A 27,829-nucleotide genomic window follows, 5' to 3' on the forward strand; every position below is an offset into this window, starting at 1 on the left:
ATCATTGGATGACGAGGAGTAACCCAAGTTACATCTCCTCTGATGTAAAAACTGAGTCAGCAAGATACTTCTGTACATTTTGTTAGGAAGGCTGACCTTGTACTTCTTATACTTACCCTGGGGCTTTAGGGAACGTGTTTTCTCATTGTAACTCTTTGTGCCAGCCCATATTCTATAACACCAGATGTTGCTACTAGAAGAGATCCTACGGCATCATCTGCTGCAGCCTTCTAGAAGCTAAGCACTTTAGGGTCTGATCAGTGCTTGGATGAATAATGGCCTTGGAACTCCATAGATGCCCTCTTGAGTCCCACAGTGGAAGAGAGCCAAATTATAAGTATAATCAGTGCACAAAGTCCTTTGGTGATAGTTATGATTAGAAAAGTGTATCCGGCTTCCTGTATGCATGTTGGGAAACCATGTGTGACACACCCATCCACTTCCTTCCGTTTTTCCTCCCTTTCTCTGATTGAGCCACCCTAGTTATATATATATTTCTTCTTTGCTAAAGAAACTCTGGCTGTCCCACCCTGTCACAGTATGATAATTTGCTGCTGAGGGACCTGAGAGAAGGGTTGAGGGGCCCCTTAAACTACTAAAATGACACTCAAGGATTTTTAAAATTAAAAAACAACAAACTACTTTATTCACCATAGAGGGGGGGAAGGTCAGGTGAAGTCAGGGGTAAAAATTCTGAAGTAACTCAGTATAGAACTCTGATGTAAATAAGTATATGCACAGACCTTAGTACATTTGTTTCAGGCTACTGAGGGTTTCATAAGCTTTTCACAGTGGCTTAGGATCTTTATGACGAGAGGCTTTTGTTCCAGCAGTGCACTTTCTTTGAGCATTCACTCTTTTGGTTTCCAGAAGACTGGGACACTATCCAGTGCCCAAGTCCCTTCTCTAAACACACCAGTACTTGAGTTTTAACTGACTCTTAACATTTCACAAGGCAGTCTCTAACTCTCTTAAAGCAGGGATCTCTCCACTCTTCAGAGCTATATCCCTGTTTGAGTGGGTAGGGAAATTCTCACTAGAAGATCTATCCTCTTCCCTTTGCCCGAATGGGAGTCATCTTCTAACTATCCACTCTTGCCTCCCCAGTACTCTGTCTACATTAAACTGCTCTCAGTAAGGGCTGAATTCAGACACTGTCAGTACTTGACTGTTCTCAGTGAGAGCTGAAATCAGACTGAATGCTAACCAATCAGATTCCAAGGAGTAGTTTGTCACTCAAGGCTCGTTTCTGTGAAGAACTAACCCTTCACAGTCCTTCATCTGTTTACACAGGACTTTTAATCTTTTCAATGTGTAGTCCATTGCACCATGGCTGAGATATCTTTTGCAAATTGCTCCCATACTATCCCTATGAACACACTTTTTTCCTCGTGTGGTTAGACTTCTTTTCATCTTTGTATAACATGCACTAAAAAGCCTCTGATAAAGCATGGGCATCTTTCAGGAGAATGGGTGAAAAGAACACACAAACAGAATTCTAAAATCAAAAGCTGGTTGTTTGTTTTAAAGATTTCTGCCAGTCACAATTTTGGAACAAATAAGGACAAAATCTTTAGAGTACATTGTTTATTCATACCACATCATTTGGTCTTGGGAATTTGCAAAACATTATGCTGTCTTTCCCCATATGTCCTGTGCAGGGCTTTTTTTGTAGCAGGAACTCCTTTGTGTATTAGGCTACACCCTCCTGATGTAGCCAGTCCTCCAAGAGTTTATAGTAGGCCCTGTAAGAAGAGCCCTGTAAGCTCTTGGAGGATTGGCTACATGAGGGGTGTGTGGCCTAATATTCAAAGGAATTCCTGCTACAAAAAAAAAAGCCCTGGGTTCCTAGTTTGCCACCCACTGGATGTTCCCCACAAAGTAGCCTACCTGGCATCCATTAGAGCCCATAATTTTTCTGTTACACTTTGCACTCTAGGGAAGGGGTTCCCTGAGAAGGTAAGGAGGGCACCATCTCTAAAAGTTTTAGGAAGCTCTGCAAGTTTGTTTTGTACACTGGGACTTTTAAAGGGCAAGTAGTTGGAATTTTCCTCTACTTTGTTTTACATTTGGATTTATAAGCCACTTTGAGTCACAAAGGAAAGTCAGGGCATAAATACTCTGTATTTAGATTGTATTTGTGTTGCGAGCCAGCATGGTGTAGTGGTTAAAGTTTTGACCTAGGATCTGTGAAATCCAGGTTTGAATCCCCGCTTAGGCCATGGAACCTTAGGCCAGTCACATTTTCTCAGCCTAACCTATTTTATAGGCAGGGCTTTTTTTGCAGCAGGAATTCCTTTGCATATTAGGCCACACCCCCTGATGTAGCCAATCCTCCTGGAGCTTACAGGGCTCTTAGTACAGGGCCTACTGTAAGCTCCAGGAGTTTTGGCTTATAGGGTTGTTTGTGAGGATAAAATGGGGGAGAGGAGAATGATGTAGGTGGTTTTGAGTCCCCATTGGGGTGAAAAGTGGAATAAAAATAAAGGTAAACAAGTAAAAAGTGTAACTATTTTAATCAGTAGGCAATACAAATTAAGCACGGAATTAGCCATGCTTATTAAACTTGTGTCAACAGGATTTACTTGTGAGTAAACATTAATGGATCATGGCCGTTGCCTCTTACACAGATCCCCAGTACAGGCTTATATATTTCACTCGGCTTTTTCCATTGCCAGCTATCCAGATACATTCCTCAGCCATCTCATTCCTCAACCAGGAGAGCTCTTTCTGCATAATGTCAGCTAAAACCATCTTCCTCTTATCAGTCTCACAGTTAAATCCCAGGCCCAGGCCATTGTCCTCTGGCTGTGGGCTCCTTCAGCTCCCTTATTAGGTCAGCTGTCTGTTTAAAAATATAAGAACTTAAGGAAGGCAGGAAATTTTGGCACTTTAAGTCTACTGTTCCAAAATATACGGCAAGACGGTCCCTTGAGGAATGATAGCACATCTGAAACGAAATTGGACCGGTTCTGTTTTTTCATCGGACTCATCACAAATCATTATGAATTCTGGACAGTGGCTACATTGTGCATGGGATGGTTTGGTAATTGCATTAGTGTACTGCTTATTCAAGGTGTTTTGGTGAATGCAGTTTGTATTACACATTGCTACTATTTTGTAAACGGAGAGTGTGTGTTTCTTTCATAGTTTGTTAAACAGCATGAGCCAGTTTTAATTAATAAGGCTGAGCTACTGTGTGAAGTACTGGTCAACTATATTTCAAGCAGGACACCTCCAAGCTGGAAGAAATACAGAAAAGGGCAACCAAGATTTCAGAGGTTAGAGCACGTTTTCTATGAGGAAAGGCTGAAGATTCTGGGAGTGTTTAGTTGAGAAAAAACGCAACTAAGGGGGGATATGATAGAGGTTTATAAAATTATGCACAGTGCAGAGAGAGTAAACAGAAAGAACTTTTTCTCCCTATCCCAAAGTAGTAGAACTTGAGGGCACCCAATGAAATTAATAGACAGTAGATTCAGACAGACAAAAGGAAATATTTCTTTACACAAGTTATTAAAAGTGTGGGAATATGCTGCCATTGGATGTAGTGACAAACAGCTTTAAAAAGGGAACTCAAGAGATTCGTAGAAGACAAGTTTGTATCCAGTGCCGAAATCTGTCCCAGACTTGCAGATACAACCAGTGTTCCCTCTAAGCTGAGTTAGTGTGAGCTAGCTCAGTTTTTTAGCCTCTCACTCACACATTTTTGTCTTAGCTCAGGAAAAATGACCCCAGTACAAACCAATTTATGCTGTAGCCAAAGTGCTCACTCACAACTTTAATGGCAGTAGCTCATGAAGTAGAATTTTTGCTCACAAGACTCCACAGTTTAGAGGGAATATTGGGTACAACTCACCTTGGCTGAGGCAAACCATACATGGCCATCATTCACTTCAGCTGAGCCCAGATGTACCCAAAACAGGCAGGGCAGGGTCACAAACTCTGGGCTAAGGAACTGAGTTTGGGACCCATGTGGAGGCCATCCTCTCATGAAGCCTGTGGGGTGGCGGGACAACCCATGAGGTGGCTGTGTCTGAGGCAAGCTCTGGGACACTTCCTGATTGGATGAAAGAAGAGGAGATTGGATTTATACTCCCCACTTCACTTGGAGTCTCAGAGCGGCTTACACTCTCCTTTTCCTTCCTCTCCCCACAACAGACACCCTGTGAGATCGTGGGGCTGAGAGAACTCATTTGAGAACTGCTCTTGAGAGAGCAGCCCTTTCAAGAACTGTGACTGACTCAATGTCACTCAGCAGGTGCATGTGGAGGAGTGGGGAATCAAACCCATTTCTCCCAGATTAGAGTCCGCACACTTAACCACTATACCAAACTGGCTCTCCAGCTCTGAGAGGATATTGGAAGAGTGGCTTATTTAAGGAGTGTCTGCAACATGCTAGGGAGGATGAAGTATTCCTGGCTCAGGCGGCATGTGGGAGTAGAAAACAGAGAAGGGAAGCGGAATCAGGTGGAGCAGCTTCCTCCCCTTTCCGGTTTGAAGCATTGTGGGTCCTCCACTCTGGGGAAGATCTTGATATGATAAGGACAATATGGCCTTAACAAGGAAGAGTGTCACAGTCTATCAGTGGCTTCTAGCTGTGGTGACTGAGGGAAACCTCCACATTCAGAGGCAGTAAACCTTTCAATAACAATGTCAGTAGGCACCTTCAGGCCTCAGCTTCCGTGCCTAGGTTTTTGGCTCTCTGCAGCAATCGGTTTGCCACTGTGTCACACAGCAAGCTGGACTAGGTGGGCCACCTGTCTGATCCAGCAGAGTTCTTCCTGCATTCTTAATGGCACGTCAGTTTGGGGGGTTTTAACTGTTTTGTTCCTGGCTAATTATTGTGCTAGAGACTGGAAAATATGACAGATCATCTTTCCTTTTCACCACATGCGATCATTTTTGTTTATTCAACTGTAAATTATCTCATGCTTCAGTGCCTCAAAAAGACATTGCTTTATTTTATTTTATTTTTTAAAAAAGGCATTGCTGAAAGTTTGGTAATGTGCACATTTTAAAATGAAATTAGTTAGCCTATTTACTCAACGAACAGAGCAGTCCTATCCATTGAAGTCACTGGGCTTAGACTGAAGTAAATTTGTGGAATTGTACTGTAAGAGTCTTCAACCAGCTGACAGCTCTATTTATTTATTTATTTATTTTAAAAAATTGCATTATTTATAGTCCCCCTTTCTCACAAGGACTCAAGGTGGGTTACCCAGACTAAGCCAGTACAAGCAACAAAATTGGACATTCAGTAACCAATGCATTAGGATTTCAGAAGTCTGAGACTACCAGAAAGAACCAAAACATAGCATAAGTATTCACATGACATTAGTCAGTAGAGAAATTACACAATAGGATTCTACTAATGATAAGCAATACACACCAGTGCAAACCAGGGTCCTCAACCATTTATCCAAGCAAATTTGTAAAACCATTTTATGCACAGCAACCCTGTTACCTCCAGAGAAAAGCCCTCTTGAATAGTTTGGTTTTGCATAGTTTGTAGAAAGCCAGAACACTGGGAACTTTCCTGACCTCCTTGGGTGAGCCCTAAAGTTTCTGTCTTATTATATTCGTATTCTGCCCTTCCAGCAAGGGATTGTAGGTGCCACTCATGTTATCTCCTTGCTGCTGAGCTTTATGGTGCCATCCTAAACACCCTTCCAAGTCCACTGTAGTCAGTGGGCTTAGCACGTGGGACTCAGCTGAGGATGGCACTGTTAATATCTTAGAGACAGCCTGTGAATTCACATTCGGGTGAATGTGAAGATCCCCTGCCTATCTGATTCCTGTAGATCGGGGGGGGGGGGTCAAACTCATTTGTTATGAGGGCCAGCTCTGACATAAATGAGACCTTGTTGGGCCGGTCCATGTGTGTCATAAAATGTAATGCCAGGTAGCAGAGATATAAACTTTATAAAGGACATAAACACAATTAAAGACTTTGTATCTCTCCCATGTGATTGAGGGAACTGGGCAAAGGAAGCTCTGACTCTTTCCCTCCCCCCTTAGGGGATGAGAAGGGGGTGGAGCCTCAGCCAATAGAAGGAAGAGAGGCTTGACTCAGTAGCTCTGCTGTGCAGTGGAGAGCCTGGCAAAACAAGTTCTCCTTCCTCCCATTCCTCCACAAGGGAGGCCTCAGCCAATGAAGAAAATAGAGGCTTTGCTCTGTAGCTCCTGTGCGATTGGGCAAGCCTGGCAAAACAAGCTGTGATTCAGAAGAGAGAGAGAGAAGAAATCAGACTTGCTTGTGGGCCTGATAGGAACCCTCCAGGGGCCTGATCTGATCCCTGGCCGCATGTTTGACACCCCTTCTAGATAGTCATGTTTTCCAGTCAATTGTCTGTGCCATTTTTCTTCTTTCAGTTAAAGCCAGGCATGTGTGATCATGATGTGATCAATCAATACAGTCAGTATAAAAGTTAATCTTAGTATAGCCACTTGAAGACAGGACAGGCTTGCTGGGGCCCTATGTGCCTGGCAGAGAACCAAGTCTACCAGCCATTTCATCCTCCTCATACAACATAATCACAGATACTCAGTCATCTGGACAGTCTGGTTTGCCAGTTCACCACATGTTACAATTGGCACAGTCCAGCCTTCAACAAGATATTCTGTTTGAATAAATTTGTGTCTCTCTCAGTCAAACAAAAAGTCATGTACATTCTCATAATGTTTTCTGTTCCCCTACCTCATCTGGGACTGCCACTTCTCCCCTTTTCCCTGCTGTTCTTCAAGTCTGTGAAACATTTTCATTTTCCAATGAGTGGCTTTAGAGATGTTAAGTGTCTCTCCCCTTTTAACTTTTGGTCATTTGCCTTTCAACAGCTCCATGCTGGAGGAAACTGGCCCTTTGGAGTAGAAATATGTAAACTGGTCCCCTTCATTCAAAAGACATCAGTAGGCATCACGGTGTTAAGTTTATGCGCTCTCAGTATTGACAGGTGAGAAACCAATACTTTTTTTTTAACCAAATATGCACATTTGGTGTAAGCAATGTTTAAAACATTGAGTTGATTGCAGACTAAATTTTCCAATAGCAGCATGGAAATTTCCTTCCTCCTCCCCAGTTTGGTGTAGTGGTTAAGTGTGTGGACTCTTATCTGGGAGAACCAGGCTTGATTCCCCACTCCTCCACCTGCACCTGCTGGAATGGCCTTGGGTTAGCCATAGCTATCGCAGGAAGTTGTCCTTGAAAGGGCAGGTGCTATGAGAGCCCTCTCAGCCCCACCCACCTCACAGGGTGTCAGTTGTGGAGGGAGATTGTAAGCCACTCTGAGTCTCTGATTCAGAGAGAAGGGCAGGGTATAAATCTGCAGTCTTCTTCTTGGTGTAGCTCGTTAATTAATTAATTTTTGATGGTACATCTAAGGTAAGCATAAAGGCTTGGATCCTATGAAAAAGTCCTTTCTGCACTGGATTGTCTGCATCATGCCTCTTCTTGTTCTAGCAATTCCAGATGTGCAAAGGGAAAAGGGATGTGTTAGCTCAAGAGGAAGCATGCTCCACGGCAGAGACAAGGACTCACAGAACTCATTCATAGGATCCAAGCCAGTTTTTGTCTTTGAGATCCTACAGTGAGGACATAGAAGGAGCCTTACCACAGGCTTCTCCCACAAGCCTCAGTTATTTTCACATTACTGGTGCAAAGGATCAATATGGCAGTGGATTTTTCCCAATAAGGACATGGCATGGGCCTTTGTTATTCTCCAGTTTGATTCAGAGGAGAATAGAAGATCCTGTTTACCATTTTTCAGAGAGATACCCCTGTATAAAACCAATGCAGTCATTCATGTAAACAGAGTTTATGGTCACATTAGTTGGGAACAGCAGAATTTAGTCCTAATTCACTGGCTAATCTGAACTAATCACTGTTCATTTCTTAAATCTAGGTATCGGGCAGTAGCTTCCTGGAGCCGTATCAAAGGAATTGGAGTGCCCAAGTGGACAGCCGTAGAAATTGTATTGATCTGGACCGCATCTGTTGTCCTAGCCGTTCCTGAAGCGATAGGCTTTGATATGATTTCTATAGAATACAGAGGAGAGAAGATTCGAACTTGCCTACTAAATCCACAGCAAAAAACACCTTTCATGCAAGTAAGGTACCCTTTCTTAACCTGGCTTACTGCACCATAAGATTTCTAGAGGTTCAAACTGTATGAAGTCCTTTTTTTTGTTGTGGCAGAGGTGACCATTTATAAATATTGGGCATTAATTAGTTAGATACTAGGTAGCCTCTGGGGCACATTTAACATTATGGTTCTCAGTTCTGAGTTCTTGTAACACAAGCCAGTGTGTAACTATAACTTGTCTCATGATATATGATGAGTAAAAACTAGGATAAACCGTATATGGATTGTGTGCAAAGCAAACTCTTGTAGCACTCTGATTACAGGGAGACCAGGGGGCAGTTCTGTATCCTTATCTGTTTTTGAAGGCTGTGGAGAGGCCAAGATGTCAAGGGTCAACCCTATTCAAGGGTTGGTGTCAAGGGATGGGGCTTGTGGTGGGTTTCATTAAGGCCCCCTCCCATGAAGTCCCATCTCACAGGATTTTCAAGGCATCAGATGGGCAGAGGTGGTTTGTCATTGTCTTCCTCTGCATAGCAACCTAGTCTTCCTTGGTGGTCTCCCACCCAAGTACTACTATGCCACACAGAGAGAAAATAATGGAAGGAAGGAGTACAATCTCTGCTTCTTTCTTCATAACAAACATGTATAGCAACAGACCTGTACTGGCTGGCAGGTTCCGAAGTCCAGTGTCATTCAGTCCAAGGTCAGGAGAGCAGACAGTAAGCATTCGGTCAGAGAATCAGAGTTCTAGGGAGTCAGGCAAGGCAGTGGCAGCAGGTCAGCCTCCAACATACATATTACTTCCATACCCAACAACCTCTCTTGGCTGGTTTTTATAGCCCTATGCCTAATAGTCATGCTTGCAACCAGCAGCTCAGAAGTAATCCTGCAAGCAGCAGACATCAGGCCATGAGGTGTGCACTTTGCCTCCTTTCCTGCAGCTTTGTCTACAGCATTCTAAGGATGTGAGAAACATTGGTGGGCTGGGAACAGCTAACTGAGGCTCACCTGCTGCATGAGGGCTGGAGGCTGTCAGTGGCTCTGCACCAGCTGTTGGGTGTGAATCTGGATAAGCCTGCATCTCATTGTCTTGCTGGTCCACTTCTGTTGATTCAAGGCTGACTATGTGAGGCTCTTCTTCCCCTGAGGAGTCCTTGCTATTGCTGAGCCCTGCCTGACCCACAACAAGATAATTAATCAGTGTTGACTGGCTCTCCAGGATCTCAGGCAAATAAAGATCTTTTTCAACACCTTCTCTTGGAGTGATGCCAGGGACTGAACCAGCAGGGACTGTCTACACACAAGGAATCTGCTGTACCACAGAGCCACTGCTCACTTCATGTGAATGTGAGCCATCTGGGCTCTCATTCTCCTGGAAGCGGAGTAAACAATAAAGAACTCTTTGGGATTCTGAATAGGCAGCTGTGATTCCCATGTAATGAGAATAAAGTGTAGCCCGGTTCTCTCCTGGGTGACTAGGCCACAAAGCTTCTGTTAATTGGAGTTTTTCAGGCTGTCATTGTGCACTCCTTTGAGAAGAGGAACTAATAAAAATAAGAAGGATCGATAGCCTTTGTTGACTTGTTTTTAGAAGAGCAAAATAACAGTCCAGTAGCAACTTAAAGATCAACAAGATTTCCAGGGTATAAGCTTTTGAGAGTCAAAGCTCCCTTTGTCTTTAACATGCCCCCCCCCCCACATTCTTGCTGTCAAGTCACAGGTGACTTATGGTGACCCAGTAGGGTTTTTAAGGGAAGAGACATTTGGAGCTGTTTTGCCATTGCTTGCCTCTGTGTAGTGACCCTGGGATTCCTTGATTGTCTCCCATTCAAATACTAGCCAGGGCTGACTCCGCTTAGCTTCCAAGATCTGATGAGATTGGGCTAACCTGGGATACCCAGGTCAGGGGCTTGAATGTACTACTGGACTCTAATCTTGCCGTCCATGTAGGCCAGAGGTGTCAAACATGCAGCCCGGTGGCCGAATGAGCCCCCCAAAGGTCTCCTATCAGGCCCTCAAGCAAGTCTGCTTCCTTCTCCCTCTCGCTTGCTTCCTTCTGTGTCACAGCTTGCTTTGCCATGCTTTCCCAATTGCACAGGAGCTACAGAGCAAAGCCTGTTTTCTCTATTGCCTGAAGCTCCTCCCTAGGGGGGGAGGGAGAGCTTGCTTTGCCAGGTTCTCTCAATTGCACAGCAGAGCTACTGAGCCAAGCCTCTCTTTCTTCTATTGGTTGAGGCTCCTCCCCCTCCTCGTCCCCTGGGGAGGGAGGGAAAGAGCCAGAGCTACCTTTGCCCAGTTCCCTCAATCCCACAAGAGAGATACAAAGAAAGCACCTTTTTAAAAAACAGAAAACACCTCTGTGTCCTTTATAAAGTTTGGATCTCTGCTTCCTGGCATTATATTTTATGACACACATTGCCCGGCTTAACAAGGTGTCATTTATGTCAGATCCGGCACCCCTGATTTAGGCTACCCCCTGAAATTGTTTTCAAAAGTATTTATTCAATAGTTCTTTTCATGGGGTGCTGTGAGCGCTGATCAATTAATCTGGGCATGTGATGGCAGTTATATATGTCACTGATGCAGAGGTAGGCTTTTATCCCAACTTGTAGAAGTAAATTCTTAACACTTCCTCTCCCCCATTAGTTCTACAAGGAAGCTAAAGATTGGTGGCTGTTCAGCTTTTATTTCTGTTTGCCACTGGCAACCACTGCCATCTTCTATACCTTGATGACCTGCGAGATGCTAAGGAAGAAGAGTGGGATGCAGATTGCATTAAACGACCACTTGAAACAGGTAAGAAGGTGCTCAAAACCTTCCTGAAAGGAGGCGGGGGGGGGGGTAAATTAATTATGATCAGCGCATTGAACACCCTGTTTTAAGCAAAACGTAACTTCTCTGTAGATACTTGAGATAGCAATTGAAGAAGATATGAAATCTTTAATGTGCCCCATGATGAATTACCACAACTAGGCCTCATGTGGGAAACGGGGGAGGGGAGGGCACACATCTTTGAACTGACCACCATGAAAAGATGAGGTGGTGCTGTAACTTCCTGGGATCTGGGATAAATGCCCCAAAGCAGTTATATGGACAAGATAAAAAGTGATCATAGTAAAATCCTCTTGTTTGATCATTGTTATTATCTTTGGTCTCCCAGTTCTAATAATTATGGTTAAGGGGGGGGGGCGGTGTTTGTGTGTGCATATAGCCAGCCAGCAAAACGAGAAGTGTTCAGTGTTATAAAGTGATGTATATAATGATTGCAGATAGTTAACAGTCAAAAGTTCCATACTTTTACTACTTTGGTGGTTGGAACATTTGAAAGGAGATCAAAGAGCAATGTCTAACAAAATGCACAAACAGATTTTCTTTTTGGAGTGGATGAGGGACAGAAAGTCTTTTTCCCTCCCTCCCTCTCTCCAGCATCTCTGATCTTTTACTTAATCCCCTTGCTTTTTCATAGTGTTAATCCAGGATCTTGGTGGGAGGGATTTTCTGATATGTGTAGGCTAAACAGAATTAATCCAATCATAGAGATTATGTCTCAGACTGTCAGAGATTACTTTGCAACTGGGAAATGCAGCTACTTTGAATTTCACTCAAATGTCTATGCTCTTTTCTTTTTAATGTTGCTTCTTTGTTTTCAGAGGCGGGAAGTGGCCAAAACTGTTTTCTGCTTAGTGCTTGTTTTCGCATTATGTTGGCTGCCCCTTCACCTTAGTAGAATATTGAAGCTCACCGTTTACAACGACAGTGACCCCAATAGATGTGAATTCTTGAGGTAAGACAGTCCTAATGGAATGCCAGTAGAGCTCTTTAGCTGCTCTCGAGAGACTGCTGACATTGTGATTTATTCTCCCAAAAGACATATTTAGAATGAGGACTATGCAGCCAGTTCATTGAACCAGCAGTCTATGTGATTATTACCAAAAGTATGCAGAACTGTTTGCTGATGTACTTGCAGCCTGGGCCAGAAGTGCATGGAAGTGCCACCTTTGTTATCCATTACTAAGTGGATTGTCGTCAGATGGAGGAACCATCTAATTCTGAGGAATGATCTTAAGAGTGTGGCTCAATGGGTTCATGAACAGATAGGGGCATATCTTTCTACAAACCAGGAGGATTCCCCAGGTTTGCAGAAAAATAAGATATGTAAAATACAGATAGTGCAGTCTGTAGGAGAGACAACAAGAAATAAAGAGGGAACAGGGAAATGATTCCAATTCCTCTAGAAAGTATTTGTGAGTCCCCTGCTTGTTTACTGCAGTTGATGTATTCCAGATAGGTTGTGAGTTTGGAGGTAGCCCCTGTGTGCTTCTAGAGGTGATTGCGTGTGGATGTCTGTCTGTATGAATCCTGAGATGTTACAGCTCCACTGCTCAGTCTTGGACCTCAGAGGCTTGACCACCTTTTAAATTTATTTGTTTGGGGGGAGGTTGTGTGTGTGTGTGCACATGTGAATGTGCGTGTGCACCTGGAAGTCATGGTGACCTCTGGAGATTGACCCCTACTGGAAGCATGGAGGATATTCAGAGAGATGGCTTGATACAGTCTGCCTTTGCCTCCTGCCTCTGGTATTTCAAGGAGATCTCCCATCCAAGTAATTGCCAGAGTCAACCCTGTTAGCTTCCAATATCTGACAAGACTGGGCTTGCCTGAACTATCCAAATCAGACTGCTTTTGAAGATGACTTTTGCCGGTGGCGTATTCTCATATTGGTAAGATCCAATGTGGAGTGTAGACACAAGCTAGACGTTAATTAGTTGCAGTTATAGCTACTGTGATTCTTGGGCGAACATTTTTAGTAACAGAAGTATTTAGATACTTTTTGGTATGTGATTTTGCAAGAGACAGTGCCCATGATGTGTAGAGCAGGGGTGGCCAAACTTGCTTAATGTAAAAGCCACATAGAATAAATGTCAGATGTTTGAGGGAAGGAAGTAAAACAGATGAAGGAGGGGAGAGGGAGAGGTGGAAAGAAAGCAACTTTATCTTTAAATGCGTTCTCCAAGCCACTGTCTGTCTTGGCTTGGCGAAATTATTTAAAGAGACCGATGCCTGCTGCAAGCTGGGTGGTAGAGGCTTCAAGAGCCACACAATATGTGTGAAAGAGCCACATGTGGATTCTGAGCCACAGTTTAGCCACCGTGGTGTAGAGATTGTTACATTAGTAATCTTACAGGTGGAACATAATATCTATGTACTATTAGCCATGTGTGGCCTCTATCTGTGGATACTTAAATTTGCCAGTTGGGGCCACACTGAGGGTAAACAGATCCTTCTTCAAACTTTTGAGGGACTTCCTAGGTTTGCAGAAAAATCTGAAATCAAATATAAAATGTATAGGGGGTTAAATCCCCCCCCCCAGAAAAAAAATACATTTGCATGGCCTGGTGACAGCAGAGCACTCACAGCCTGGCCAGCGGCAGCCACCATTAGAACATGCCTGGGAGTTGCTGCAGCCTGACTTGGTGGAGGAGGACTCCCTGCAGCCGTGCAGCCCAGCCACAAGGCAGAGGACACAGGCAGCCACTGTGGCCCAGCTGCAAGAGTGGAGGATATCTAGCAGCAGTGGTGGAAGATGCCAGTCACTGCGCTGGGTCTGGCAGTGGCAATGGAAGATGCCAAAAGCCAGGCCAAGCAGCGGAAAAGGGTGCTAGGTTCATTCCCCCCACACACCCAAGACCACCACCACCCCAACCATAAGGGGAATCAGCAGTGATGGGGGAAGGATTTCACCCCCTGATGATGAGTATGGTGGCTCCACAGCTTGTAGTAATATAGTATTGCTGCTGATGGATTTTACTGTTATGTACTGCATGTGGGGAGATTTTATCTTGGTTTATGTGGGGCATGGGAAGGACTGTGCTGCATAAATGGCAACCTCCCCCTCCCATGCCAGTCATTTATACCTTCATAAATGGTTCCCTGGTGATAGCAGGCCCTCTTTCCCCCCTTTTCTATGAGCAGAAGTGCCTACTGCAAGCAGAAAGAGAGCTTTTCTGATTCAACACGCAGTACATTTCCCTGACTAAAGAATTATGCTGGTAGACAGCACTTTGTAGAATGGAGCCAAAGAAATCTCATGGTTACAGGAAGTGTTGAGATATGGGGAATATGCCCAGACCAACACATTGAGGACTCTTTGGATAGAAGAGGGGTGATACATATTTTCCTGCTGGTCTCTCACAAGATCTGAAGGTGCCCTTTTTGATGCAACCTCTATATTCCTTCTCTCAAAGAACCACAAGTCCTGTTCTTTCCAAGGGTTAAGACTGGCCTATGCTCTGAGCCTAATAGTACTCCAACAGATCATGGTCTAGTCCACCTTAAATGGGCATAGGCTATATATATATACTGTTCATGGGAAACTCCTACAAGGTACCCAGGTCTCTGGTCCAAACACAGTGTTGCTGTTACGTTGTTGATGTACAAATTGGCATTGCTGACCAAGCCAATACCTACGGCAACTATGTTTTTCTTGATCCCTTTTTGCACCAACAGCTTCATTCTGTTTGGCCATTCTTGGCAGCTCCCTGACAACCCTGCCCTGGGCTCTAAAGGATTAGGTTCAGGGTGGGGGGGTACATAGTTGAAAGACTAGGAAGAGAATGTCCTGCTCTCTGTGTTTTCATTAACCAACAAATAAATTCCAGTTCACTACCCTTTTTCATTTCCTCCAGGATTCCTGACTTCCTGATTTTTCTGCTGGCTGGCTCCTCTTTTATCTCCTGGTTTCTTAATTTCTTAGCAAAACCTTCAGCTTTCAGTCACCATCTTTAGTGCTTTCCCCTTCTGACATTCTGAGGGTGCGATCATACACAGTAAATAATGCACTTTCAATCCACTTTTAATGCACTTTCCAAGTGGATTTTGCCAGTTCACACAGTAAAATCCAGTTGGAAAGTGCATTGAAAGTGTTTTATTTGTTTTGTGTGATCGCATTCCCAGAGGAACTTTTCTAATAATTGTGGGACTTGTTTCTCATTCATTGTAGAAAATTCTTTTTACACCTTGGAGTAATATCACTAGTTTGTTCTGGGAAGACAAGAGAAAGTGATCTCTATAATGTTATTTCTGAAGATAGTGTGCTTTAAAGGCTGTGCATGTTTTAACACAAAGAATTCAAAGAGTTCCTTCAAAACAATTATAATAAGGAATATATTTATTTGTTGCTTCAGCATTTTGACACAGATGATTGCTTGCCTGTTTACTGCCGAGTGGGGCCTGGGAACAAAGCAGTGAACTTTCTCTGTGGGTTTTTTTAAAGTAAGCAGTAACATTTCTTTTTTATTGTCTTGCAGCTTTTTGCTGGTCATGGACTACATTGGCATTAACATGGCATCTCTGAATTCTTGCATTAATCCCATCGCTCTCTATTTTGTAAGCAAAAGATTCAAGAACTGCTTTAAGGTAAGGAGTCTTTACTAGCTGCTTACTGTAGAAATGAAAGTAGACACCCCTGGATGAAACCTTTGCACTGTAGACTTTGCTGTGTGGGGCTCAGAAGTGATCAGAATGATGGGTTTAAATTATGCGTACCTAGGAGTGGAATTCTAGCAGGGGCTCCTTTGCATATTAGGCCATACCCCCTAATGTAACCAAGAGCTTACAATCCTTACCAAGAACCTTTTTGTAAGCTCATGGGGGATTGGCTACATCAAGGCTGTTTGGCCAAATATGCAAAGGAGCTCCTGTTAGAATTCCACCCCTGTGTGTACCCCACAAATAGAGAAAGACTAGCATGCAACTAGGACCCATACTTGATTGCTGAAGGTGAAACCCTACAAGTCAACAACAATGAGAAAGTCTCATATCTGCTGGTGAAATTCATCTCCTGGGGTGAAGTAACAATCTGTGAGTTTTACTGACTCCTGCTTAGTAAATATACTTCCGCCATAATGAACAGTGAAGCTCAAGATGAGTAATTGCTCATTTCATAGTCCAAAAGACAGCTCAGCAGGTTTCAATTCGTATTTTATAGTTCACGGCACATTGTCCACAACATAGAAGTAACATGATTAAAAATGGAAAATAAATGAAGTAGTGTACCACTGGGTAGAATCCACAAGTGTTTATGATTTCCATGCTAAAATACTGCATTTGACATGAGGATTGAAAATGCTAAGGTTCACTGGAGGGCCAGATGGCAAAGGATGCTGGAGTTCCATGAAAGGAACTTCAGATGTGTGATTATGACCAGTGTTCCCTCTAAGCTGAGTTAATGTGAGCTAGCTCACAGTTTTTTAGGCTGTGGCCCACATATTTTTGTGTTATCTCACGAAAAATGGCCTCAGAGCAAACTAATTTATGCAGTAGATCACAACTTTAATGCTAGTAGCTCACAACTCTTAACGTTATTAGCTCACAAAGTAGAATTTCTGCTCACAGGACTCCACAGCTTAGAGGGAACACTGATTGTGACCTATTTAGCAGCCATAAGGGACCCCTGTTCTGGATTGATGCAGTGGTGTCCCTGCTATCACGCCAGTCAAAAATGTTCCTGCCAGTCTGCTTTTAAACCTCAGTAAGGAGAGGAAAAAGACAGTCACAACATGAGTAACGTCATTCCCCACCATCTGCTTTTAGCATACAGCAATAGGAGCCTGTTTCTGATTCCAGAAATGGTACTGGAGGAAGAGTTGAACCCCATTTCTCTAGTTCTGAGGTTGGTAAAATGAGTACCCAGCTTGCTGAGGGTAAAGTTTAGATGATTGGGGAAGGCAATGGCAAACCACCCCATAAAAAGTCTGCCATGAAAATGTCCTGATGTGACATCACCCATGGGTCAGTAATGACTCGGTGCTTCAATGTGGCTGAAGTTCTAGTCATGGACAATGCTCCTGTAAGCTCTGGAGGCTTGTGAGCAAAAATTCTACTTCATGGCCTACTAGCATTAAAGTTGTGAGCAAGCAGCTGGGCTTCTGCAAAAGTTAGTTTGCTTTGAGGCAACCCTTCCTGACCTAAGACAATGTGTGAGCCGGAGGCTAAAAACTGTGAGCTAGCTCACACAAACTCAGCTTAGAGAGAACACTGGTCACGGAATACCTTCATCATGTGTTTGTCGCCCTTGAGTCAAAAGCAACAACGTTCACAATTTCCTCCATGTCACAAAACAACAACCTTCACAATTCCCTCCCTGTTGACTGCCCGTACTAGAAATGTAAGCCAGTTTCAGGCTTGTTTCTTCATTGTGATTCCCTGTCTCAGGACCTTGGAAGCTGTAGTTCTGCAAAGGAGCTAGGGATATCTTAGCAAGAATTAATCAACACCCTCACAAAAATTTAAAATGGAGCCCCATGGTGCAGAGTGTTAAAGCTGCAGTACTGCAGTCCTAAGCTCTGCTCACAACCTGAGTTCAATCCCCGGCGGTAGCTAGGTTTTCAGGTAGCTGGCTCGAGGTTGACTCAGCCTTCCATCCTTCCGAGGTCGGTAAAATGAGTACCCAGCTTGCTGGGGCGGGGGGGGGGGAGACAATGGCAAACTACCCCGTAAAAAGTCTGCCGTGAAAACATTGTGAAAGCAATATCATCCCAGAGTCAGAAACGACTGGTGCTTGCACAGGGGACCTTTCCTTTTTCCTTTCCTCACAAAAATGGATTTTCAGGGGTTCTTTGAAATAAACCACTAGCAGGAAATCAGTTACAAGCAGTTTTTAATTATAGCAGAGAAAAGAAAAATGAAGACATAAAATTAGTAGCATTCATTCTCATTACCCTGCAGTTTATGGTTCACCCAGACCACACAGTAGAGTTTTTCTAATGCTGTATCTCATTATCCAAATAATGGGGAATGCATGTCTTGATGTTAGTTAATCAAATAACTAGATTTTAAAATGGAACAACTTTTGATAACATTTGGATCTTGCTGTTCTTCTGGTGTTGGCTTGACTGCTTTAGGGGTTCTCATGGAAGTCGGGGAGGTGGAGTGAGACATGAAATGAGGCAGATAATGTAACTGATCAGGATATTTTCCAATCAGCAGAATTACTGATATTGCCACTGAAGAGGATACCACCAATAGGTCTGTCTTTGCACCAATCAATTTGCTGGCTTGGAGAAAGCTTTGATTCTATAAAAGCAATAGCTCCAGTTTTGCTTGAGCTATTCTGTTCTTTGGTTCTGCTTGCTAGGCACTGACACAAGTGTGGTTGCATTCCCAAGACAACAGGCAGCATTGCAGACTCGAGGCAAATGCTACACTTCCTCTCCCCCTAGATGTCAGAGAGCATATATGTAGCAATGTATGTACATTGTGATCAATAACACACACACAAATACACACGGAGAAGATGAACACAGTCTTACAGAGCATCTGTATAAAAACTTTTCCCAGCAGAACTGCAGAATAAAAAAGGAGAAATCAATTAAACAGATCACAGAATTTCACATAACATAGCAAAGGAAAGGAATTTTGCTAGAGGTAGCTTAACTCTTGTGATGTGTCACAATTCACTGGTGAACTGCAAGAAATGACTTGACTGAGCTTTTCTACTTAAAATGTGTCCAGTCCCTTTGGGTTCCTGCCACCCAGTTTGGGTCCCTTGGTCCCCCCAGTCTTTGAAATTCCCCTTGTGTAGTTATCCTTCTCCATTGATTACAAGAGCCCTTTGCATCTGGGTTGGACGCAGGGTTCTTTTTCAGACCTGTTTTCTTGTGGGCTATTTATCCTGCTTCGTTAGAGCCAAAGGCTCCCAAGCAAGAACTCCTGTTGTTTTTATGTTGGGTCCAAAGATAAATCTGTGGTGTTCCAGAATCTTATTGGGGAGAGAGTGAAAAAGAGCCTTTTGACTGCCACAGATGGGCAAATGGATTGGCTGGGGAAAAACTAGGCAAGCTAACGGACTATGGAAAGGCATATAGGATTATTCGTCTGGACTGAGCTAAGCAACGCAAGGAGCAGAGGGGAGTAGCTACTTATGGTGCACATCGCGTGTGCTCTCATATCTTCTTTCTCGCCTCCCGATATGGCAACTGCAGCTCCCCTGCTCTGATCTGAAAGGAGGCCAGAAGGGGACGGAGCAGCCTCTCCATCTGTGCATGTGTTGATAGGGAAACCGCTCACTTGTCTTTGCCCTGTCCTGAGCGAACATAACCCCCCAGAGAGGCTTCGGGCATGCAAGGAAGTGTTAGGCCACGCCTGTCTTTCCTCCAATTGAACTTCTCCCGCTCCTGACTCTTCCACTTGGCTCCTGTCCAGCTCTCTCACACACACCTCACTTCCTCCCTCAGGCGTGCATGTGTGTTGGCACCCATGTGCGCGTGGAAAGAGACAAGGCAAGCGGCACCGGAAGAAGGAAGGAGCAACTCACTCCCCAGCCCAGCTGCATCCTGCTGTGTGCATAACAGTCTTCCCCCCCCCTCCTTGACGCATGCGCTGTGCTGCTGACGCTTCTCAGCCACAATCATAGTGCAGAAAGATTCTGTCCCATGCAGTCCCATTAATCTTATATGTCTGATAGCTTTTCCCCCTTCTCTATTTTTTTCTTGTTCTTAATAAATGCTGAATCTACACAGCTTCATTTTCCTGAATCCCCGTGTCTTTGATAAAGAGTCATAAAATAAAAGAGTTGCGGTGTCAGTGGATCTTGAGATGTATGCAGGTCCTAAGGTCATGAAGTAGCCAGGCTATGTTAGAAGGATGTAGAAGATTAAAGTGGTAGTGTCTGTGTAAATAGGCACACAGTGCTGCAGGCAGGTAGGAAGGAAGGAACTTCAATTATAGTAGAGGGACAGAACAACAATCGAAAATGCTTCTGATCCCTCAAAAGTTATGTAAATTTATCATAAGGCATGAGCTTTAAACGAAAAAAAATCCAGCCAGTTGATAGCAAACAGTAACTTTTTTTAAATTAAATTTTTATTCCAACAGTATTACATTTAAAAGTCAAACAGAAAACCAATGGAAACATAAATAGAGACATTGCTATATCTAATCTAATACAATCATTCAAAGTCTGTTAAAGACTGTTATGTAACAAGCAAACAGTAACTACTGCTGTGGATCATGCACCTTCCTTGAATGATATTCCATTACAGATCATTCAAACACAGTTGTTCTGGAGGCATCCCTGGGTCCAGGGGGTAAGACACTAAGGCAAGCAGTGGGCTTGTGAAGCTCAGAGGCTGTCCATGTGACCCCTGAGCACAAGTCAACCAGGCAGAATGTTTTGGCTTGCTGACTAGCACAAGGGATTCCTGTACCAATCTGGAACCCACACAACAATCTCCTCCAAAGAGGAGTCAGGGAGTGTGAACCACCCCTGTACCTGGCTTGGCCCTTCAGTAGTCCCCTCTATGAGACAAGCTGGGTCCTACAAGGTGTCTAGAAATTCATCCTCTTTTTCTCCCCTTTAACAGCGGCTCTCTAAATTCTGAGTCTTGGAGTAGCTTGATTTTTGGTTAATGTACAAATTCATATTTGCCTACAGACCAAGAAAATTCTACCTTCTGGGAATGCTTAGTTTTGCTGCTAGTGTGGCTGTAATCATGGGCAGCCACTTTTGTATTAGAAGGCTCAAGAGAGCATGAGTCGGGACTCGTGACCCATGAGGACTCACAGCAAAGGGGAATCCCACTCCTCCCCCGCCCCGACTCCACCCCAATTGCTCTGCCCCTCCTATGATTTGGCTCCACACACACACACACCAGCGCTGCCACCAGGAGGTCTTTCTCTTCCCTCTGGCCTCTTGCTCTTTTCCTTCCAATACACTCTTGCTGGCTCTCCCCCCGCCCCCCCCCCCACACACACACACTTTTGCAGCCTCCACAGAATCTCTTCCTCCCTCATTCTCTCCCCACTCCTAGTATCTTCCAATCTTACTTCCTCCTGTTTGCAGCCCTGGTTTCTGCATAGCCAGTTTGGTATAGTGGTTAAGCGCGCAGACTTTTATCTGGGAAAACCGGGTTTGATTCCGCACTCCTCCACTTGCAGCTACTGGAATGGCCTTGGGTCAGCCATAGCTATCGCGGGAGTTGTCCTTGAAATGGCAGCTGCTGTGAGAGCCCTCTCAGCCCCACCCACCTCACAGGGTGTCTGTTGTGGGGGAGGAAGGTAAAGGAGATTGTGACTGCTCTGAGATTCAGAGTATAGGGCAGGATATAAATCTAATATCATGATCTTCATACCATTTTGGGTTGCTGTGAAAACCCTAAATGCCACCAAAGTTCTTTCCCCCCCCCCTCCCAACATCTACATATTTCACTGATTTGAGAGTTTCATAGTCCCCGCTCCCAATTACTTTCAGCTTTTCATATTTTTATGCAAACTGGATGTTTCGCACAGATTTGTGGAAATCTGTACCCTGATCCCATTGTGTGAATTCTTTGATCAGCGCATGGGGGAAGATGCATTTGTAGCTCTTGGATAGACAGGCAGATAATAGCCTTTGCTGTGGGACTGAATGAAAAATGGCTCCGAATTCTGTGTCAGAAATAAACAGGAGCAGTTCTGCATTTTTGGTGTGTTGCGCCGATTGAGAGCCTTCTAATGGGGATTCTCTTCTATTTCCACAGTTGTGCCTGTGTTGTTGGTGTCAGTCCAAAGATATGCTGTCCTTGGAAGAGAAACAGTCCTGCCTAAAGTTCAGAGCTAATGATCACGGATATGACAATTTCCGCTCCAGTAACAAGTACAGCTCATCTTAAACGAGGTGGCATTACCCTCTGCTCTTGAGTGCTGTTTCCAGCGCTTTCCTCTGGACGGGGGTGACAAGAACTGTGAAGAATAAAAACACTTGGGTTTCTAAAACCCTTATGTTTGACATTTGCACCTCAAAGCAAGTGGGTTTGTACCTCTCATAATCTGTGCATGGTGTCTGAAACTATTGGAGCATCACTGAGAGAAACAAAAAAACCATTGTTAAAGCACTTAAATTCTTCAGAAATGAGCACTTCCAGCTCGTCCACAAATCTCATAAATTACTGTGTATTCATTGGAGCAGCCCTGGAAGGCTGCGTAATGATTTTTCATATATAGCATAGTATGATAGTTGGCAGAACAGAGCCAGCATTGTCTATAAATCACTGTATCCTCTTTTTTTATTGTAAAAATACAGAGACAAGTACATCCGTCTAAAATATAATCCGGTATTTAGTTTATTTCTGCATCACATCTTTAGTAAAAACACATTTAAAAAAAAAAAAGTATGTAACAGAGAGCAAAATTAAAAGGATACTGTCAGACTAAAGACCAAATTAGTTCTTAGCTCCCATTAAGTAAGGAAATATAGGTATTTAACAGGGAATGGAGTAGGGACCAGGAGAAATGCTGCAAATGTGTTTTGGGGGTTTTTTTAATTGCCAGAAGGGTTCTTGACCCATCAGCATTTCAGTCATTCATAAAAACTCAGCTGCATGGTTCAGAAGGAAGGTTGTAAGTCAAACCGATTGCTTGTCAGAGGATCTCGTTCGGCATTCACCATTGCAATGGAGCTTCCACACCAGAGATTCCCTGCAGTATCCCCTCATTCCTTCCTTTTCTGTCCACCCTTACCACTGAGGTGTTTTTTTTTTAAGGCAGTATAGCAACATATCTACTACCAGTTACAAAATAGCTAGCAAAAGGCACAGTGGTGGTAGGATGGTGCCAGATGTCATGGGGGGGGGAGGTACAGAGATCTACACTTTCCCCAACCCATGGCCAGCCCTATAGGCACTGTAGGCAAGGCTAACCTCTGGCGCCTTCCCCCCCTCACGCTGATAACGTCACTGGGTCACATGGGGGCACCCAATTCAGTGCTCCCTGAAGGCCAGCGTCCTAGGCAATTGCCTAGTTTGCCTAGTGGCAGGGGCAACCCTGCAACCCCACTTTGGGTACAGTCTTTCAAGAAAGATTCAGGTAAGGTGTAACAATCTTTCAGAAAAGATTGCACAAGCACAGCTTCGGGAAAACATGCAGTGGAGCTGGAGAAAACCCGAAAGGTGGACAACTGCACATAATGAGGAAGCTTCAGAAAGAACAGCTGCAGAAGGGGGGTTGGGGTGTAACAAAGCAAAAACATCCTTGGCAGTGCTATGGCAGAGAAGTTACCTATACGAAGAAATCTGGCGGACAGTTACAGTTATCTGTATGCAAGAGTAGCAGATCATAGGCCTTGTTCTTCTAAGGAGCATTGTATATATTTAGGTAAGGTATACCTAACATAGAATAGTAAGTAATAAAGTGTGGGCAGGTCCCATTATTCATGCCTGTATGAATAACCAATTGAGAGGAGAATGCGTAGTGAACATGAAATATGGTGGGTCGTGTTTTTGAATGTGCCTCACAGAAGATTTCTTTGTTCTTTTTAAAAACTGTGCTAGTAAACACAGGTGTAGCATTTAGCACTACAAATAATTACCAATACTAAAAGCTATTAGGGTGTTCTAGATTATAAAGTACTAGAACTAGGAAGGTCTATAGGACGTTCAAGGTCAGTCAGTGGCTCACACTGTGGCAGAATCCACTATTGTGAAGGCATCTTTGGTAATTTTCTCATTAAGCTGAATGCCGTAACTGGCTCAAGCAGCAAATTTTGGGTGCCTTTAAAAGTTGGCCAATTGTCACAGGTTTACTGTTATTTCACAATGTCATGGGAGTTACCTTTGCCGTGTCCCTGCCAGATGTGTATTCAATTCTTTCAAAGGCCCTTCTCATCTGTATTATGAAGCAGCAAGGAAAAAAGGAACAATCCTTTCTGTTAAAAGATACTTTGCCCATAAAGTGCCTTTAAAACACCGAGGTTGTTACTGTTTTAAACAAGCAGTTGACCTCATATTTTGTTGGCTTCAGTGGAGCAATGGCGGTTTATATTCCTATTGGCAATATCATTTGAGGCCAAACTAGATACTACATTTGAGTCCCCACTTATATGAAACCCCACTTATTTCCCCCACAGCCATTCAGGAGCTGTGAGGAATGTCCTTTTAAAAACCAGAGGGAACTCATTTCATACACTGATCTGCTACAGATAAAATTTCAATGAAATAATTGTGGGGGTTTTTATACAAACTTTTGAAAGTGGCTGTTAGGAAGGAAATAGCTGTAGTCAAATGTCTTGTGCCCTAAATATTGATTGAAATGTATAGTTTTATATGATATACAATCATAATAAAAACATGAATATCAAGGAAGTTCAACAGTATTACAGAAAACAGCAAAAAAAGAGATACTTCTAGAAACTGGGAATTTTCTAGATTCTTTATAACTTCAGCTATTATGTTTTGATCAAAACAGTTGATCAACCATTAATTGATCAACCATTAATGGATGCCACTGTTCAGCTGTTTTTCACTGACAGTAGATTAGGACTTTTCCAGCACAGTCCTTAGCAGAGTTACATTGTTCTAAATTCATTGAAAATGTTCTTAGAAAGCATAACTGTGCTAAAGATTGCACTTGTTAGCATTTGGTGTTTGGTCAAAGGACTGATTCAATGGCCTTAATAACTTCCTCGGGATTTTCCTACTTTTGTACTGTGTAATAATATTTTTTTCCTATCTCTCTTTCGGAAAGTATTAAAACTTAGCACAAACTTGATCCCTAAGATGCTCACCTTTCACTATTTCAACCACTGCTTTCCCAAAAAATCAAAGTTACCTGAGATAGACTGCATAAAACCAAGCAGCCAAATAATTATGTATTGTATTGGAGGCATTCTGCTCCCCTGTTGAGTATACTGTTATGTCAGCCGCGTAGGGCCATTTCACACAAATTCTTATATGAAACCCACCTTTAGATCCTGCCATACAATGAACCAAAACATGTTTTTTCCCCTCCAGATACTGTGTAGGGTTGTGGTGGTTGTGAAGTGTCTTTTATCCAGATGTATATTACAGACACAGAGTATATATTTCCTAATGTTTAGGCATTTACACGTAGTAAATATATCAATTTCACACTTTAATATTTTAAAATATTATAGGAATAACTTTTTTCCAGAACCTATGGTTCCTGTCTAAGTAATCTACACAATAAAATTGTGGGGGAAAGTCCTGTGAAGTTGCAGCCAACTTATGGTCACCCCATAGGGGTTTCAAGGCAAAGAGACATTCAGAGGTGGTTTACCATTGCCTGACTCTGCATAGCAGCCCTGGACTTCCTTGGTGGTCTCCCATCCAAGTACAAGCCAGGGCCAATCCTGCTTAGTTTCTAAGAGCTGATGAGCTCAGGCTAGCCTGGGCTACCACATGCCATAGAAGCTGATAATACTGTGAAAATATTTCCCTTCTAATCTGTCCAGTTCAAGCTGATGGGCAGGTAATGCAATCCTGGTGGGATTGGCTTCTAGCAGCCTTTAAAATAAATACTTAGCCACAATAAATACTGTATTTGCTGTCTATTTCCAATCTAAAGAGGTAGGCTGGATACAGATGGGTGGCTTGGGGCGGCTGCCTCCCGTCCCGTATGTAAGCCGACAGAGGAGAAAGTGCCGCCAGGGCGGTCAGATGGTGCGCGCCCCACTGTCAGGAGAGAGACGGGCTGTGCATGCCAGAGAGGAGTGGTCAACCCGCTCTCATGCTTGACACACTTCCCATGCACTCCTCAGCCATTCAGATGGCCAGGAAAGGTGGCAGGGAAGTGCTTGGGGGAATTGCTATCACTTTGTTAGTGGTAGCTTTTTGAAGCCACAGGAAGATGGGTAAGGACCCAAGCCAAATGTGCACATTTGAACAGGCCTTTTTGGTCTGGACGTGGGGGGTTCCTGAGGCAGCTTAAACTGGTCATCTGTATCCAGCTGTAATGTCAGAGTCAAGCAGCTATTGAGAAAGAACTCTCTCTCCTTTTAACTTTGCTTGTGTAAATTTCCTGAATTTGGATACAGAGTTCTGTCAGATTTTGTGAACTTTTCTAGGAAACATCTGGTGATGGAATTCAGAAAGGCACCATTTCCATGTAAGTGACTAAAGTGACAATATCTGTTGCTAAAAGTAAAAAAAAACTTGTCCAGATGTAAGCATGAGGTATAGCTCCAATGTTACTTGATTTTTTAAAAAATGTTCCTACATTGTTGGAAGTTTGGGAAATGCTGCAAATGAATATTCCTGTGCAGCAAAGTGTCTCTAATGCTCTAAAGAACTCCCTGCAATGAAATACCAAAGTAATAAGAGATCAATGGGGGACTCTGAAATCCTGGATTTCAATGCCCTATGCTACTAAGGGCCACTTCACATTTCTCATAGTACTGCTGGTTGTGCCAGTAAACATATTATCAAGGAAAATCCTGTATGTTCAAATGTTCTGGGGATATGCACATTCTGGGGATATGCAAGTGACATATGCCTGAGAGCAACTACTGGCTTTGGCTCTCTAACATGCAGTCTACTGTATATTTGGAGATTTGCACATCTTGTGGGTACTATTCAGTACAGAATCAGGAATGCTGAAACCTAGGGAAATAGACTGGTTAAAGTGAATCTAACTTTATTATTGGGCCCTATATGTTGACTGCAGCAAATGGTAGTGCAGTAAACAAGAGCTGTGTAAAATGTGGCCAGGCTGTGTTTTAAAAGACATGTAGACGTTAGCTAAGCATGGAAGGGATTAAAATGTATTTTATATCATGCTTCTTGATTTAAGATTCTACCTCCCTTCAGTTGGATAGAACTCGAGCCCATCTCGTTGTGGCAGTGGGGAATGGCAAACAAAACTTCGTTCCATCTACATACCTCTATACATTGGAATTCCCCAAATGCCACATAGCTTTTACTTTTATCTGACTAAATGTCCTTCACTCTGCCCTCCTTGAAGGGAAATATGCCCATATTCTGTATGAAAAGCATCTTTGTCCATTGCCAATTTTACCAGAACTTTCAACATGTATACATTATTCCAATTACATCCAAGTACCCCAGGTAGATCTAACCATTTGGAGGTTGCTGTAATGAAATTATTTTCAAAGTAGCCAGATTTTGTGCCCAAGTATGTCTACTTAGACAGAATATAGTTTGTTTTAACAAATTTTTACCAAGCATTGTATTGTAAGCCCAGTATATTTATGTCATGCACCCAATGTAACAAATGTAATTAAGGTAATGTTCGTTGATGATTTTGATTATGTTCTCTGATCTTGAATCGTAATAAACTTGACTGACTGATTTGAGATCACCCTTCATTAACACTCAAACCCACCTGCCATGAATCAGAAATATGAGGAGCATTCATGGACACATTGTTATTACTTTTTGGAACAATAGTAGCTTCAATTTACAATTCATTCCAAGGTAGATTGATTAGTATGGGCTCTTTGTAGCTAATCCTCTTTTTATGATTATTTTATAAATGTGTAAAAATATTTGTAAATTTTTTTGTTGTTTTTTGTTCACTTAAAAATAACTGTTAGGGTTACCATAATGTAAGCAAATTGAGTTCTCAATAAAGATATTGTAAATGGTTTCTTTTTAAATCAAAGCCTAAGGTGTTTCTTTTTCACTCCGTTTATTAAAGCAGATTCGTTCTGATGGTGGTATCCAAGAGAATTCAGTATCTTAAGCAAAGAAGCTTATTACTGAAATAAGGGATGAGGAATTTGCTACGTAACAGCCAAATTACTTATTACTGTTATAAAGGGCAGCTAACTTGTGTCAATAGGATTAATAGATTAATCAACTGAAGTTTAGTTGATTAATTGATATGGGCTTAGAACATTGTGACTCTGTTTAGGATTCTCCTGTTGGTAGGCAAACTCCATGTTTATGTTACTAGACTTGGTTATCACACCATCGCAGTTTTATTAGGGCTATGATAGGCTTCTGGAGCTCCATACA

The 27,829-nt window shown here is 43.0% G+C and overlaps 1 protein-coding gene across 1 annotated transcript in view; it reads left to right on the forward strand.

Moving 5' to 3' along the window:
• EDNRB (endothelin receptor type B) overlaps positions 1-22,228 on the forward strand; it is a 30,339-nt gene extending 8,111 nt beyond the window's left edge. Inside the window, exons 2-7 of the mRNA XM_060233635.1 lie at positions 6,838-6,953; positions 7,902-8,106; positions 10,728-10,877; positions 11,732-11,865; positions 15,389-15,497; positions 21,599-22,228. Coding sequence (XP_060089618.1) covers positions 6,838-6,953; positions 7,902-8,106; positions 10,728-10,877; positions 11,732-11,865; positions 15,389-15,497; positions 21,599-21,730 — 846 coding nt within the window. The 3' untranslated portion in view covers positions 21,731-22,228. The remainder of the gene's footprint in view (positions 1-6,837; positions 6,954-7,901; positions 8,107-10,727; positions 10,878-11,731; positions 11,866-15,388; positions 15,498-21,598) is intronic.
• Positions 22,229-27,829: the final 5,601 nt, after the last annotated feature.

Source organism: Heteronotia binoei, chromosome 3, assembly GCF_032191835.1.
Source record: "Heteronotia binoei isolate CCM8104 ecotype False Entrance Well chromosome 3, APGP_CSIRO_Hbin_v1, whole genome shotgun sequence".
Taxonomy (NCBI): domain Eukaryota; kingdom Metazoa; phylum Chordata; class Lepidosauria; order Squamata; family Gekkonidae; genus Heteronotia; species Heteronotia binoei.